Raw genomic sequence first — 18,659 nt, forward strand, 5'->3', positions numbered from 1 at the left:
CCTGCTGTCAATGCCCTCTTGCCTGTCCTCTGTTTGGTGAGAATATACTACATCACAGCATCCACACCAGCTCCAAACCTCCAAGAAGTGGATTATATGCACACTCAGAGTCTTAGGCAGACAATTTGGCCCTGGTCCCACCACAGACCACACAAAGGCTGGGAAGGACATGCTTGAAAGAGAATTGAAAATATCACACTGTGAGCAACTCTGACAAGACTCAAAAAATATGAATCAAAGGGTACAATACTCTCCCTGTCATGTGTCTACACATGATGACTAAGTCTTTATTCTGCCATCTCCAGTAGACAGTCTAGCATTCTACAGTACAGGATGAAAGACTCAGTATGAACAGAGTTGGACTAAGCCTTGTTTGTCCTCTCTTGATCTCACAAATTGAATTTGGGGAAGGTCACATGGTGGTGTGAAAGGGGACAGTGGTGGGAAGGCTTCTGCTAACAAAGTGATGCCTAAAATGTACACATGGAGAAGGACTCAAAAACTTTGCTTTCCTAGAGTTTTTGAAAGGGGAGAGAGAGAGAAGGAATTAACAAAGGAGTAAATTAGAGTAGGTGGACAAAGACCCCTAAGATAAAAAATTATGAGAAAAGGGTAAAGAAGATGACCACCTTGGATCTTGACCCAAATAAGAAATGCCAAAGTTCATATTCTCAGACTCAAGAGACATGGGTTTTAATACTGGATTTGCAAGTGAAAAATGAGCCTAATAATAACCACCAAGAAGACTTAAGGTTATAGCCTAGAATACTAATAATATCAACTTAAATGGTAAAAAGTGAAGGTATGGCTTACAAAATTTGAGGGTTAAAAGGGGATAAAGGAAGACAGGAGTACTAACATCCTTACCTTATAAAGCTATAGTCAAAAGTCAATGTGGACGATGGGTATGGGGAAAGGCAGGAAGAGATGAGAGGTGGAGGCGTCTTTGGGACATGGAGCTGCCCTGGATGGTGCTTCAGAGGTAATCACCAGACATTGTAAATCCTCACAGGGCCCACTGGATGGAATGGAGGAGAGTATGGGCCATGATGTGAACCACTGTCTATGAGGTGCAGAGGTGCCCAAAGATGTACTTACCAAATCCAATGGATGTGTCATGATGATGGGAACGAGTGTTGTTGGGGGGGGAAGAGGGGGGGTGGGGGGGTGGGGTTGAATGGGACCTCACATATATATTTTTAATGTAATATTATTACAAAGTCAATAAAAAAAAAAAGTCAATGGAGGGAAACGGACTTTGGCCCAGTGGTTAGGGCATCCGTCTACCACATGGGAGGGCCGCGGTTCAAACCACGGGCCTCCTTGACTCGTGTGGAGCTGGCCCATGCGCAGTGCTGATGCACACAAGGAGTGCTGTGCCACACAGGGGTGTCCCCCACGTAGGGAAGCCCCACGCGCAAGGAGTGCACCTGTAAGGAGAGCCGCCCAGCGTGTAACAAAGTGCGGCCTGCCGAGGAATGGCGCCACCCACACTTCCCGTGCCGCTGACAACAACAGAAGCGGACAAAGAAACAAGACGCAACAAAAAGACACAGAGAACAGACAACTGGGGGAGGGGAGGGGAATTAAATAAATAAATAAATCTTTAAAAAAAAAAAGTCAAGGTACCCCACTGGATGGAATGGGAGAGAGTATGGGCCATGATGTGGACCATTGACCATGAGGTGCAGAGGTGCCCAAAGATGTACTTACCAAATGCAATGGATGTGTCATGATGATGAGAATGAGTGTTGCTGGGGGGGGGGGGAGGGGTGGGGTGGGGGTGGTGTGGTTGAATGGGACCTCATATATATATATTTTTTTATGTAATATTATTACAAAGTCAATAAAAAAAAAGAAATAAAGGTTTAAGACTATTGTTTACAGTGACTAGGAAAGCAATACAGGAATTACAATTGTGCTATAATTATCAAAAGTAAGGTATGAGTATTGTCAGAAGATGGCAGGATAGGAAGCTCCAGGAATAAGTTTCTCCATGAGAACAACTCAAGGAACTGTCAGAATCACCTATTTTGAAACTCTGAAGTCTGGTGAAACACTATGCACATACAAGGAAGAGTGGGAGGAACAAGCTGGTAAATCATGTAACACATGGGTGAGTTCTATGTTCCTAGCAGTGGAAACTATCTCCCAACTCCTGCTTGTAGCAGTCAGCCGAGGAGTTACTAGACCTCTGCCTGCTCATGCCAAGGTGGAATATAAATACCGGATCCTCCAAAATCCAATAGCGTGTGGTTTGATCACTGATCACAGCTTTTAATCGCCTACTTCAGATCCCTGGGGGATGGCTCTATGGGTGACCATTATTTTAGCACTCCTCAGCCCAAAGAAGCAGAGGAACCATAAAGACAGCAACCTGGGAGCAGATATAGCTCAGGTGGTAGAGTGCCTGCTTCCCCTGTACAAGGTCCTGGGTTCAATCCCTGTTACCTCCTAAAAGCTAAACAAACAAATGAACAAAAAAAACAAGTCATTAGGGAATGGAAGTAGCTCAGTGGTTGAGTGCCTGCTCCCCAAGTACAATGTCCTGGGTTCAGTCCCGGGTACCTACAAAAAAAAGAAGGGAAAGAGGGAGAGAGGGAGACAGTAACTTTCCTCAAAACAACAGAACATGGTTAAAGGGTTACAGTAATTGAGCAACAACCAAATCAAGAAAACACAGTTTAAAAAAATTTAGGAGATATCATCAATATGGAGACATAGGCCATCCCATGGAAAAGTATCTCCTCAGAAACAACTTCTAAAAAGACAAATCCCACAGGCTTGCAAAAGATGGAAACAACCCAAGTGTCCATCAACCAATTAATGGATAAACAAAATGTGGTATACATATATGATGGAATACTATGGTGCAGTAAGAAAAATTGAAATTGGGACATATATAACTTGGACAAATCTTGAAGACATTACGCTAAGAGAAGTAAGCCAGACACAAAAGGACAAATATTGCATGGTCTTATTAATATAAACTCAATACAAAGAAAAAAACACATGGAGTTAACACCTAGAGTATAGGTTATTAGGAGAAAGGGGGGGGGATGAGGACTACTGATGCTTCATGTATGTAGAAATTTTAATTAACTTGACTGTAAAAGTGTGGAAATGGATAGAGATAATGGTAACACATTATAGTGAGTAACAGCTAGTTTATAAATGGGATTGTGGCTGAAGAGGGTAGTCTAGGGATGTAAATGTTAACTGAAAGAAAAGCTAGAGAATAATCTAGAGACTGAATAATACAATGTACCCAAAGGTGAATGAGAATTGTGATTAATGGTATAGATGCAAGAGTGTCCTTCTGTGAGTGAGAGTGGAGGTGCATCACTATTTGAGGATGGTGGGAATGTGGAGAAGCATGGGAAAATACAACTGGTGTGACCTATGGATTGTGGTTTACAGAAATTCTGTAATATTTTTCCATCAATGTCAAAGATGCACTGTGTTGATAATGGTGAGGTATGGAAAAAGTGTGCCAAATGTAAGGTATGAACCATGGTTGGTGGTAAACCTAGTCTGATGATAGTACCTCACGATTTCCAACAAATATTCTAGTACAGTGTGGAAAATGAAGGAATGTTGTATGGAAATTCTATAAATGTGTATGATAGTTTTGTAAGTTCATAAATTCTGTAATAAAAATATATTTTAAATAAATAATAGGGTGGTTTGGGGGAAAATACACCAAATGTAAAATATAGACTATAGTTTATAATAATATTTGATGTTCTTGCATAGTTTGTAAAAAAAAGTTTCACAACAACGCAAGGTGTTGGTGGTAGGGTGATGTATGGGACCCCTGTGTGGTGTTATACATGCTTATTTTATAATTTCAAAACTTTTACTATATACTTATTATTTATTTAATGTTCATGTATGAATGATATATGTCAATAATTTTTTTAGATCCCACTGGCTTGGAATGCTAGACAACAGAGACCAGAGAAGGACTTGATGTGACAGTTTGAGATGATGTTATGAATCCCAAAAAAGAGAAACATTGTTTTTATAAACCAATCTAATCCTCTGAGTGTGATATCTTTTGATTGCATTGGATTTGGATGAGATATCATTGGCTGGATTACCTGTTAAGACAAGGCTTTTATATTTGACTATGTCAGAGGGCAGGACTCAGGCTGAGTCCCCACACCCTTGGGTCTGATATAAAAGAAACAGTCACTCAGGAAGACATACTGGAAGAGAGAGCTCTTTCATTTTTATCCTGGAGCCCCAGGAAGAGATGAGCCATTTACCTGAAAGTTTGAAGATGACCTTGGGAAGAGAACAAGACAGCTGAGACTGATATAGAAGGCCTGGAAAGAAATGAGCCCTATGTCAGCCTGCAGCTGAGCTGAGAGGAAGCTCAGAGGGAAAGGCTGAACACTCACAGAGATCAGGAACATTCATGCTTCAACAAGTGGCAGCTGACTTTACTGAGGAAGTACCTACTATGGTACCTTAAGTTGGACTTTCCATGGTCTTGAGACTGTAAGTTTTTTATCCCAAATAAATACCATTTATAAAAAGTAACAGAGTTCTGGTACTTAGCATTGGTACCACTTTGGCAAACTGATATACTTGATAAATGCAGAATTGAAAAAAAAAGAAAAAAATATTCAAAGAAGTAGATCTGTCACCCAGACCTACTGGTATGAAACACTCGACCCCCACACTTGGTCCCATGCATCTTAGGAGTCACACAGGGGCAGAACGGCCCAGGGACCTCCTGCCATCAATGCACACTATAGAGCTACACATAGCAGAGAGTTAAAGCCCCTTCTATATCCAGGGACAGGGACACAGAGAACCAGGGTTGAACACTAGCAGCTGGCAAGTGAGATTGTAAAAAAGAACTTCCAGGAAATATAAGAGACGACAGCAGAACTGTTGGCAAGTTATACACATGCAACACATTCTCTGATGGCTAGATCACCTAAATGAAAAATCAGAACTTTTTGTACATTGGGATATACTAATGGGAAAGTAATCAGAGGCAGAAAAGCCTAACAGACATAAAAATGTAATGAAAAGGGACCAAGGGATCAATGAGTAAGTGAGAGAAGTTAAAAAAATTACAGGAGATGGGGAGAAAATTCTACACAACAGAATAGATCAGGATTCCTGGTGAAGGGACAAGGGAAAGGAACCATTCTTCTGGAGATGAAACAATTACACATAAAAGGACAATCTTAAAATGTGTGCTGCATTTTCAGGGTAAGAAATCAGGTGCAGAAGACAGGAGAAAATCTGAAAAAACAGGGGCGATCCTAAAGGTCAAGGATAAGTTGGACTAAGCTATGAAGGAGACCCATTTACACATAGCAATTCTACAATAAACCCCTAGCCAAGAGGGAGAAACTAACAATCAGAATTAACACCTCAAAATAATCATATTCCTAGATAACAGCTAACAATTACAAGCGGCACTAAGAAACAGAAAAATATGGCTCAGTTAAGGGAACAAATTAATGGATCAGAGGAGATACTTACTTGGGAAAAAAACAACCAAATAATTCAAACAAATCTCCTAAACCAATTCAAAGAGATGAAGGAAACTATGGATAGAAATAACATAGCATGGACACAGAACTAAAGGATATTAAGAAGACAATGAGTGAGCAAAAAGAATAATTTTAAAGTTTAAAAAGAAACAAAACAGAAATTATGGGGATGAAAGGCACAATACTGGAGATTTAAAATACACTATGGGCATACAACAGCAGATTTGAATAGGTATAAGAAAGAATCAGGCGGTAGACTTGGCCCAGTGGTTAGGGCGTCCGTCTACCACATGGGAGGTCCGCAGTTCAAACCCTGGACCTCCTCGACCCGTGTGGAGCTGGCCCATGGGCAGTGCTGATGCACACAAGGAGTGCCCTGCCACCCAGGGGTGTCCCCCACGAAGGGGACCCCACGCGCAAGGAGTGCGACCGTGAGGAGAGCCGCCCAGCGCGAAAGAGAGTGCAGCCTGCCCAGGAATGCCCACACTTCCGTGCCGCTGACGACAACAGGAGCAGACAAAGAAACAAGATGCAGCTAAATAGACACAGAGAACAGACAACCGGGGAGGGGGTGGAATTAAATAAATAAATAAATCTTAAAAAAAAAAATCAGCAAACTAGATGACAGGACAAACAAAATCCCAAGGGCAGTAAAAGATATAAAGAACAGAAAAAACTGAGCAGTATCTAAGGGACTCCAGTGACAGCATGAAGTGTACCAACACATGCATCATGTGAGTCTCAAAAAGAGAAGAGAATGAAAAAGGGGCAGAAAGCATATTTTAGGAAATTATGCCTGAAAATTCCCTAAAACTTATGAAATGTGAATATACATGTGCAAAAAGTACAACTTACCCCGAACAGGATAAAGCTTAATAGACCTGCTCTAACACACATACCAATGAGAAAGTCAAACATCAGAGATAAAGACAGAATTATGAAAGCAGGAAAAAAAAGGGATTCATCACAAAAAAGGGATCTTTCATAAAACTAACTGCCAATATTTCATTAGAAACCATAAGGTGAGAAGGCAGTGGTATGAAATGTTTTAGGTATGGAAAGAGAAAAACGGCCAGCCAAAAATTTTTATACATAAAAATGGATGTTTAAAGATTAGAAATAGAATACATAACAATTTAGAAAAACTAAAATAAAGTAAAAAACAAATCGGGGTATTAAAAAATGAAAAAAATATAAAAATGTTTTTGACATTTTGCCTTCTGTAGTAAGTGTTGCCCTGTAATTACAGAGGCAAGGTAATCTCTTCTATTTTTTCCTCAGTGTTTGCATCACGTTTTTTTAATTATATCTTCAGAAAAGTACTAGGTCACAGTAATGTCACATATAGAATATAGGGGACTCCCATATACCCAACATCCAAACCTTTTCCCCTTTCCCAGCAATGACCTTTTTACATGTGGATGTTACATCTTGTGCAACTAACTGATGTACAGATATTGAAACATATCTCTTAACCATGGTTCCATTATGGTTTACATTTTAGACTATATATTTTTATAAATTATTGATTACATTATGGTTCATATTATGGTATACATTTTAGACTATACACCTTTGTAAAAAAATGGATGAAATTAAACATGGCCTGTATCCATCATTGCAGGAGCATACAGAACACTTCCACTGCCTCCCCCACCCCACCATTACCCCTCTTCCATCTATTCTATTCATATCTCCCCCTCCCCTCCAGGCCCACAGTGACAACCAAGCTTCACTGCTTGAAGGACAAAATTTATAGATACTTGTAACAATGCTGAGGGCTTGACACACTAGTCTGTCCTCCCCCATTGGAAGCCACTCATGCTCTTGAGAGACACCCTCCCCTCTGTTTGAGACTATCAGGCCTCCCCAGGATGGGGACATAACACCTTGCCACTCAATGTATGGGTCTCTGCCCACTGATATAACACACTATGGCAAGATGAGCACTCACACTCTCCCTAGAACCCTTCCCCAGGTGCACCCTGTGCCAGATGCGCCCCATCGAACACCTTATACCAGTAACCCTTCCTTATTATATTTCTAAAGACTTTTCTTAACATTATAGTTTCGACCACATACCCAAAAATCTCCCATGTTCACCTACTCCATCCCAACCCTATTCCCAATTGTCAGACCATCATACCCATGCTCCCAACACTGGCCCTCTCAAGTCTGCAAAGTCCAACCCAATAATATCCCTATGCCCCTGTCTTACCCTTCTATGCACAACTGTAAACCATAACAGAATCATGGTTAGTAGCTATCTTTCAATATCTGTACATCAGATGCAGCAAATGTAACATTCACATGTAAAAAGATCATTGCTGGGGAAGGGGGAAAAGGGTTTGACATTGGGTATAGGGGAGTCCCCTATATTCTATGTGTGACATTACTGTGACCTAAAACTTTATTGAAGACATAATAAAAAAATAAAGGATGTAGACACTGAGGAAGAAACAGAAGAGATTGCCTTGCCACTGTAAATACAGAACACCACCTATTATAGTGATGAAAGGCAAAACAACAAAGAAAAATTTTATATTTTTCATGTTTTTAATATCCCAATTTATTTCTTACTTTATTTTAGTTTTTCTACATTATTATGCATTCTATTCCTAATCTTTAAACCCACCCATTACTAATTCATTTTCCTCTTTATTAAATTTGGCAATGTATCAGACTTCATTTTTCAAGAAGTTTTGGATCACAGAGGTGTTCACCTATGGCAGGGGAGGAGCACTGACATGAGTAATCAATGATGGGGGAAGCACGGGTGGAAGGGAGTTCTCCAGTGCATGCATATAAGGTATATAGATATGTTCAGATGTTGGTTGGATATTGACTTAGTGGGGAGAGTTTCATACAACAACTGGGGGAGTGCTGAGTTCCCATTCTGGGGAACTCTGTCACACTCCCCAATGGAGCAGCAACAATCCCCCAAGTACAAGGGCAAAGATCAGTGAAGAAGGATATCCAAAAATGAGTCCGTAATACTGATGACTATGCTTGTGAGTCTGTGTGCTTGAAATTTCAACTAGACCTAGAGCTGCAGGGTGCCTAAGAGTTACCTCTTGAGAGCCTCCATGTTGCTCAAATGTGGCCACTCTCTAAGCCAAACTCAACATGTAAATGCATTGCCTTCCCCCCAGCGTGGGACAGGATTCCCAGGGATGAACCTCCCTGGTGCCAAGGGATTAATACCAAGTACCAGCTGATGATGTAACTAGAAAACGACTTTGAATAAAAGGGTCAACTCAAAACAGCAGAATATCTCAGGCTACATGTAATACCAGGAATTAAAAATACTTTTTGACCTTGAATAAACGGGGGAAATGGAAAGGAATAATGAGTTTTTATGGCTATGAGTCTCCAAAAAAGAGCCAGGAGGTCATCAGAGGGGTCACCCTTATGCACACCTCAGCAGAGTCCCAGAGACAGCTAAAGTAGACACAACCCCAGGTATTGGTTCTTCTGAGGGTTACAGACACCTACAGCTTCTATGATCATGGCAGATGGAGTCCAGTGCCATGTCACTTGGCTCTACTTCAGAGTTTGTGTTCCTGAGTTTGATGGAGTTGGACTCAGATGTGATCTTTGTTCACAAGACTCTCCTGTTACTTTTACCGGACCTATGGTTGGTGCTGGGGTTTAGTGTATACTCAGAGCACCTGACTCTCTGGACTGTCCATACGATATCCAGGCCCTGAGCCTCAATAGACTTGCAACTCATACCCTCTGGTTTATTGGACTTACCCCAGTCAGCTAACAGGGAAGTGAAGAAGATCAACCACCACACCAGGGAGCTAAGAGTACCTACAACTGCAAGCAGGAGAATTTCATCCACCATCCACGTGGAATCTACGTTCCCTCTCGCTATAGAGGTGGAATGGACAAAACCATCCCAGGGCCCACAGAATGGAGGAATAGAGTATGGATTAGAGTGGACTTACTGATATTCTATTCTGGAACTATTGTGATTAGTAATGGAAGTAAATGTAGCATTGAGATGGAGAAAGTGGTCATGGTAGCTGCTGAGGGTGCAGAGTGGGAAGAAGAGATGTGATGTGGGGGCATTTTCAGGACTTGGAGTTGTCCTGGGTGGTACTGCAGGGACAGGTACTAGACATTGCATGTCCTGCCATGGCCCACTGGGTGGACTGGGGGAGAGTGTAAACTATAATGTGGACCATTGACCATGTGGTGCAGTAGTGCAATGAATGTCCCATGATGATGGAGGAGGTTGTTGTTATGCAAGGAGTGGGGTGAGAAGGGTGGGGGGTATATGGGGACCTCATATTTTTTTAATGTAACATTAAAAAAAATAAAGACAAAAAAATAGGAATCAAATATTTAGGAATAAACTTAACCAAGGATATAAAGCACTTCTATACAGGAAACAAAAATTCATTGCTAAAAGAAATTGAATACCTAAAGAAATGGAAGAATATTCTAGGTTCATGGACTGTTAGACTAAATATCATTAAGATGTCAATTCTAACCAAATTGATATACAGTTTCAATGCAATCCCGATAAAAATTCCACTACTCTTTTTTAAAGAAATGGAAAACCCAACAACTATCATATTTACTTGGAAGGGTAAGTGGACCTGAAGAAACAGAAATATGGTAAAAAGGAAGGAAACAGTTGGAGGACTTTCAATTTTGGACTTTAAATCGTATTACCTAGCTACTATAGCAAAAACAACATGATACTGCCATAAAGATAGACACATACACAAATAGAAGCTAATTGAAGGTTCAGAAACAGACCTCACATCTATGATCCAGTGATTTTTGGCAAGACAGTCAAGTTCACACAGCAGAGGCAGAACAGTCTGTTAAAAAATGGTGCTAAGAACTGGTTTATAAATGGGATTGTGGCTGAAAAGGGTACTCTAGGGATGTAAATATCAATTGAAAGGGGTTTGATGTTGGGTATATGCAAGCTCCCTATATTCTATATGTGACTTTACTGTGACCTAAAATTTTTCTGAATAATTTTTAAAAAAGACATAGATACTGAGGAAAAAATGGAAGAGATTGCCTTGTCATTGTACATACAGGGCAATACCTATTACAGTGATGAAAGGTAAAACATCAAAAAAATTTTTATATTTTTCATTTTTTAATACCCCAATTTATTTTTTACTTTATTTTAGTTTTTCTAAATTATTAGGTATTCTATTTCTAATCTTTAAACCCTACCATTACTATTTCATTTTCCTATTAATTGAATTTGGCAATATATTTGACTTCATTTTTTAAGAAGTTTTTGATCACAGAGGGGTTCAACTATGGCAGGAGAGGAGCACTGATGTGGTGTGCCATTGATGGGGGATGCATAGGTGGGAGGAATTTCTCCAGGGCATGCATGTAGGGTATATAGGTATGTTCAGATGTTTGTTGGGTATTGATGTAGAGGGTAGAGTTTCACACCACTACTGAGGGAGTGCTGAGTTCCCATTTGGGGAAACTCAGTTGCACTCCCCAATGGAGCAGCAACAATCCCCCAAGTACAAGGGCAAAGACCAGAGAAGAAAGATGGTCCAATGATGGTCCACTGATACTGATGACTATGCTTATGAGCCTATGTGCTTGAAATTTCAACTAGGCCTAGAGCTGCAGTGTGCCTCAGAGTTACCTCCTGAGAGCCTCCATGTTGCTCAAATGAGGCCACTCTCTAAGTCAAACTCAGCATGTAAATGTATTACTTTCCCTCCATCGTGGGACATGAGTCCTGGGCATGAGCCTCCCTGGAGCCAAGGGATTACTACCAAGCACCAGCTGGTGATGCAACTAGAAAAAGACCATGAATAAAAGGGAGAAATGGTAAAGACAAATGAGTTTATATGGCCAATAGACTTCAAAATGAGTCGGGAGGTCATCAGAGGCAGTGCGTTTCCTCACATCTCAGCAGGATCACAGAGACAGCCAAAGTTGATACAACCACAGTTGTGGTGCTCTTGAGGGCTACAGAGTCACACAGGTCCCACAGTCATGACAGATGGCTCTGGAGTTCAGTGCCTTGCCAGTGGGCCCTACTTTGGAATTTGTGCTTTGAATGATGGAGTTGAACTCAGGTGTGACCTCTCTACGCATGCCTTTCTGTCACTTTTACAGAACCTGTGGTTGATGCTAGGGTTATTGGATATTCAGAAGACTTGAAACTCTGGACTGTCTATGTGAGAGCTGAGTCCTGAGCCTCAGCAGAGTTGTAACACCTACTCTCCAGTTCATTGGACTTACCCAGGTTAGTTAACAGGGAGGTGAGCCTGGTCAACCACCACACCAGGGAACCAAGAGAGTCGACAAGTGCAAGCAGGAGAATTCTATCCAACAGCCATGTTGGATCTAAGCCCCTTCTTGATTTAGAGGTGGAGTGGATATCGCCATCCCAGAGTCCTCAGGATGGAGGAATAAAATATGGATTAGAGTGGACTTACTGGTATTCTACTATAGAATTATTCTGACTCTAGCAATGGAAAAAATTATATCACAATGATTTGGAGACAGTGGCCGCAGAAGTTGCTGAAGGCAGGGAGAGGGTAAAAGAGGTGTGATATTGGGGTATTTTCAGGACTTGGAGTTGTCCTCCATGATATTGCAGGGACAGATTCAGGACATTATATATCCTGCCATAACCCACTGAACGGACTGGGAGAAAGTGTAAACTACAACATAAACTATAGTCCATGCTGTGTAGCAATGCTCCAAAATATACTCATCAAATGCAATGAATGTACCACACTAATGAAAGAAGGTGTCGATGTGGTAGGAGTGGGGGAGGGTATGGGAAGTGGAGTATATGGGAACCCCATATATTTTTTATTGTAACATTTTGTGTGATTTATGTATCTTTAAACAAAGATAATAAAAATAAGATAAAATAAAATGTATAATATGAAAAAAATTATTAAGGTGGTATATGGTAACTATATTTTCCACATGATTTTTCTTAAACCTGTACCTGCTCTAATTAAAAATAGCAAAGTAAAATCAATGTAATGGGCAGTTGTGAGCAAAGATCTTCTCTATTCAAAGCATGAAAATAAGAAATAATTTCTCAAGTTGATAAAGAAATAGCAATATAAGGATATTGTTAAAATATGTATATAATCACCAGAAGAATAAAGATATAAATCAATGTAAACAGATACCTCTCTGAAATGGGGAAGAGTGGAAGAGTATTGACTTTCTTTATAATCCTTTCATACTACTATATACTTATTGTAATACATTTAATTTCAATTTTTTAACAAATCTATTTTATTAATACATATTACAAAAGCATAAATCCATCTAAAGTGTACAATCAATGGTATTTGGTATAATCACATAGATGTACATTCATCACGTCAATCATGTTTATAGCAATTTGATTATTTCAGTAATAATAACAGTAATAATAAAACAAAAAAACAACTCAATTTTTAAAATGGAAAAATAAACACCAATTTTTTATAAAATGAAAAATTACATAAAAAGGTGTTTGAATAAAACAAATGCTCATCTCATTGCCTAAGTATCCAAAACTGCCATACAGATGTTGAAAGACATCCTCTTTTAAGAGAGGAAGATCTATCAGTTTTGGCATAGAGAAATATTTTTCAAATATCTTTAACTAGCTGGGTCTTATTTTCAAAAACATATTGCAAAAAAAGTCCAATATGTAAAATAGATCTAAGGTAAACTACTCTAGGTAAAGTAAGGAGGTAAAAGTACTCACTCAACGAATTTCCCCCTGAACAAAATATGAAAATCACAGATGGAGATGACACCTGTGATATCATCTGGCCCCTGAGTCCATGCTTGCAAAACCAACCATGACAGCTATTGTGCCCAGAAGCTGGTGCCCAAAGAATCACAGAATGGCAGACTGCCTTATCTGATGGGAACTGTTTTTTTAGAGAAATTACCATTGCCTAGCTAAATTGACAATTAAAATTAGCCATCCCTTAGAGAAATAAAATAATCTATATAATGATATGTTTCCATAGTTCCTCAACAATTCTGTTTTATTTGTTTCAAGAAGAAAAAAAAAATCATCATTATCTCTCCTTTTTGGGTTTGTTAGGAACTCTTTATAGAAACGTTTGCCACGTTATTTTATTCAGTCCTCAAATTAAAATTTTCTGAATAATACTATGAGTACATCAGATATAAATAAAGTTAGTAGAGATCAATTAAAATAAAAATTTCAAATCTTAAAAAAAAAAAACAGCCTCGAGAGATTGTGGTTATTGAGAGACTGCATCCTTGAGAGATTCTGATTGGTGAAACAGCACATTCAACAGGATCTAGTCACCTGAGATGAACTGACAACAGAGTTCCTTAGCCTGTAAAGGTCTCTGCAAACAGAGTGATTTGCATTATCTAGCAATATCACCCTTGACAAACAGCTCACAATTCTGACTGTGCAAGTGTACAAGAGCCAAGGAAGAAGAATATTGTCCCATTATTAATAGGTCAGAAGAGTTCTCCTGTACAATCCCTTTAATGCTTGTCCTATCACCTTTGTACAGATTTTACATAAGACATTTATTATTTCAAGTGGTAGTAGCATCAGTGTCACCTGAAGGGGCTAATCATAGATCATCTCATTCAGAATATTTCCCTATTTGTGCCCAGCATATTCTCTCTGTGTTATTTTGCTGTTTTGTTGTTGTTGTTGTTATTGTTTTAATTTCTATGTAAACAGACATCTCCCATACCTTGCAGGGTCAGAGACACAAACCTGGAGACTTGGTGACATGAAACCTTCTCCATATATGAATAGTCATTTAGGAAATGTCTAAAAACCCTGACCCACTCTACCTTCTTCAATCATTAACTTCCCAATTCTTTGATTTAAAAATATATATATATTGGGGTAAAACATATGTAACATAAAACTTGTCAATTTAACAATTTTTAAATTTAGAATTCTGCAGTATTAACTACATTTGCAATATTAATGCAAACATCACCACTATCTATTTCTAAAACTTTATCATCACCCCAAACAGAATCTCTGTACCAAATAAGGAATAAAACCCCATTCCTTCCTCCCCACCCACTAACTCTGCATGGTCCCTGGTAACCTCTAATTCACTTTCTTCTCTAAGAATTTGCTATATTTCATATACATGGAATCATACAATATTTGTCCCTTTGCGTCTGGCTTATTTCATTTGGCACAAGGTTTTCAAGGTTTCTCCATGTTGTAGCATGTAACAGAACTTCATTATTTTTAAAGGCTGAAAAATATTTCACCGTGTGGGTGTGTGTATAACATTTTGACATTCTGGTTATCATGTGTTGATGGACACTTGGGTTGTTTCCACCTTTTGGCTATTTATGAATGATGCTAATCTGTTTGAGCCCTTGTTTTCAATTTTGGGGAGTATACACCTAGAAGTGGAATTGCCAAATCATGTGGTAATTCTATGTTTAACTTTCTGAGGAACCACCAAACTGTTTTCCATATTGGATACACCATTTTACATTCCCACAATGTACCATGTGTCTAATTTCTCTACATGCTCACCAACAGTTGTTATTTGGGATTTTTAAAAAAGTATTATAGCCATTCTAGTGGGTATGAAGTAGTGTTTCTCTGTGGCTTTGATTTGCATCTTCCTAATGATTAATGATGTTGATCATCTTTTCATGTACTTGTTGGCCATGTATATCTTCTTTGGAGAAATGTCAATATAACTCCCTTGTCAACTTTAAAAATTGGGTTGTTTATATTTGTATTTTTAAGTTACAGGTGTCCTTTATATAATCTGGATAGTAAGCCCTTATCAGATATACAAGCTGCAACTATTTTCTCCCATTCTATAGGCTGTCTTTTCAATTCCTTGATAATGCCCTTTGATACACAAATTTTTTTTATTTTTATGAAGTCTACTTTATCTATTTTTCTTTGATTGCTTGTGTTTTTGGTATCATATCTAAGAATCCACTGCCAAATACAAAGTTATGAAGATTTAGCCCTATATTTTTTTCTAAGACTGTTACGGTTTTAGCTCTTATATTTAGGTTGTTGATCCAATTTGAGTTAATATTTATATGTAGTGTGAGGTAAGGATAAAACCTTATTCTTTGCATATGGAAACCCAGTTGTCCCCAACACTATTTGGTGAAGAGACTATTCTTTCCCCACTGAATGGGCTGGGTACCCTTGCTGAAATTCAAGATGTATGCATATCCTAGGTATATTAGTCTGGGTCCAATCAGGAGATAGAAACTCCTACAAAGAATTATTAAACTATGATAAATGAGTAACCCTGTTCTGGGTGCATGGCTATGGCAGAACCCCACCAAATGTCCCCACCCCCACATTGCTGAACCCTCCTTCAGCAGTTACAAACTTCAGGAGAGCTCCTTCCTCCTGAAATGTCCCTCCAGTGCCCTCTACTGATAAAGTTAGCCATAGTGCTCAATGTAAAGGAGGGATTCTTAAATGAATTCTGTCCATTAGCACAAAACAGGTATGGAAGGATGAATTTGGAACTGAGAAGCAATAAATTGACAACACACAGAAAGAGACTGGAAGACATATTTTCTCTTCCTTTGTTCAGTGCTGTTTTTTCTACCCTGAATTTCACTACTTAGATAATTCTAGATGGTTTCTTGGAGTTGTGACTCTCATTTAAGAGTAGGTCCCCTTCCTTATAGATATGCAGGCTGGTCCCACTAGTAAAGAAGTTGGAAAAAAGACTGATAAGAATTTAACCTTTATGATTCTCAGTTTCTTAATTTGTACAATGGCTATTATATAGTCTTCCTCACCGGTTTACTATGAGGATTAAGGAAGACAGCATATGTAAAATCCCCAGCTGGACTGGGACATAGAAATTAGGTAATACAAATTTATTTCCTTTTCTTTAGATAATATGAAGTCAACCACTACAGCATATTCTTACTCTACTTTTTACTACTCTCACCATGGAATGAAAGTTCTCTTTATTCAGTATTATGTAACAATTATCAAGTCACTTAGCAAGTGGTTAATTACTTCCATACCATTGTTGAGATAGTTAAAGGTTCCTCTGTCCTTCAGTTATATTCCTTCCCAATAAAGTACATAGCAGGTAGTTGAGATTCTCATTTTTCAGGTGGGAAAGCTGAAGCTCCAATAGGAGAAATGACTTGCTTACAGGTACAAAGTTAATTGGCAGCACAACCGGGAAAGATTTTCCTGATTTTCTGATTATTCAACAATGACTTTTCTTATAGAAACTAACCCTCCTTACCCTTGAAGAGTGGCAGCCTTAATATCTACTCAATTTGTATAAGAAATACATTCTATGTGTGAAAGAAAATATACCTTGGTGAAGCCTATTTGTTCCTTCCGGAAATTTTCCAAGGGTTTGATCAGCAAGTCACTAGCATTATGTACCTAGAGATAAAACCAAATGACACAAATTTTAGGTTAACGAGGTTCAAATACAAGATTCCTAGTTTCAAGGCATTTCCCTACAATATACCATCCTGCAAAAATCAGATGCTTTGAGAGGTTATAAGTGAAGGAACATTAGGGATATTTCTCTTGTAACTTTACTGATAAGTCTGAACTAAGTTTTTCATCCATTAATATCCAGAATCGTGTCCAGCAGCAAACACAGAAGGCTTGAAGTATACATAGAAAAGAAAAAAGGATCTGATAATACATGAAAAAGCTAAATGCACCAAGTGCAAACAATTTCATGGGAAATAAATGAATTAGCATAATAACATCAGGAAAAATCACAGCATAAATTGTTTCTAGTCCTTCTGAGGTATATCATAAAATCAGAACATTTCCTTCAATACTTGGGGTATATTATACTATCACAGAGCATACCAAACTAGGCCTTCAAATTACTTAACTACAGATGCTCAAAAGATGATGGGAATGGCTTGTCCAGGTACTAAAAATATTAACATTGATATGGTTTTGGTGATATAAAAACACCAGATCCAAACCGGACCCCTTGTTCAGGTAATGATATTAAAAGCTTTGTTCACATATAAACCTCTTGGGAGAGTGAATCTGTCCAAGGCAGCAAATGGGTTTGGTTCCTCAGTGGTGAGAGTTACCTTCAATATAATGGAAATCTCAGAGAAGGCATCTGAAGGCTTTTTAGAATCCATTGAATTATTTTCTAATATATTACGAGAGGGAAACAATAGACTGGCTTCTCTCTGGGATGAGACAAAGGGTCAGTAGGACAGTAAGTATCTTCATAAAAAAAAAAAAAGAAGACAATAGAAATCCAGTTTTAACCATGCATGTACTATCCAGACTAAGAAGAAATTTTTAACCCACTACCAAAATGCCTGGTGAGTTGGGGCCATATTTTATCTAGCTATTGCAGGCACTTTGGACCTCCTCTTTGTGTCCAGGTATGATTCAAGGTTTAGATAAATGTACAATTAGCCAAAATTTATGTGAGACAAACCTGGTGATCTCTACCATTCTGGCCTACTGATCTACTGCAATTCTTAATACTATCATCAAAATCCACTGATCTTCTGTCATATCTACCATCCAGGGCTGCCCACATCCAGCAGGAAATATAAAACTAGATAAGAACAAATAATTTTTGCCATAGGGTCAGAGTCATCCTCTGCATGTCTTTTGATCACCAATGTTTCTACAGGTGACTTTCTAAACCCCGTTTGTTACAAGCCTAGCCTTATATGAATAAAATCATGTAAAACTCCTCCACCTATGGTGATTCTTCTAAAAACAGACCTCTTGCCTGACTAGACTTTCAGAGCCTATCTAATTCTTATCTCATCTCTTCTATGAAACTTCCTAGACCACATGTGGGCTTAATCATATTATAACCTACCTCCCTGCATAATACTTTGGGACCACAATATTCCAGGGTATGTTCATCAGCCAAAAGCAGGAAAGTCCACAAATCCAAACCTGCAAAATCCTCTGATGGAAGCCTTTCTAGAGAGATCCCTGATTCTTACAAAGATTCACTTTGATCCCTTATCCAATCAAGACCCAACTAGCAGCCCTGTGGTCAAAAATAAAGACACCAGTGTCTTTCCATGATTGGAAACATTTCTTCTCCTGAAAGTACCAGCCTACTTCTCTTGACCAATACACCCTACACTTTCTTGGACTGTGGATTATATGCTGTAGCAGTTTGA

The 18,659-nt window shown here is 38.8% G+C and overlaps 1 protein-coding gene across 2 annotated transcripts in view; it reads right to left on the reverse strand.

Moving 5' to 3' along the window:
- OPHN1 (oligophrenin 1) overlaps positions 1 to 18,659 on the reverse strand; it is a 540,428-nt gene that overhangs the window by 266,224 nt on the left and 255,545 nt on the right. For both annotated transcript variants that reach the window (XM_004482489.3, XM_004482488.3), the window contains exon 5: positions 16,837 to 16,908. In XM_004482489.3, coding sequence (XP_004482546.1) covers positions 16,837 to 16,908 — 72 coding nt within the window. The remainder of the gene's footprint in view (positions 1 to 16,836; positions 16,909 to 18,659) is intronic.

This window comes from Dasypus novemcinctus, chromosome X (assembly GCF_030445035.2).
Source record: "Dasypus novemcinctus isolate mDasNov1 chromosome X, mDasNov1.1.hap2, whole genome shotgun sequence".
NCBI classification, from domain to species: Eukaryota; Metazoa; Chordata; class Mammalia; order Cingulata; family Dasypodidae; genus Dasypus; species Dasypus novemcinctus.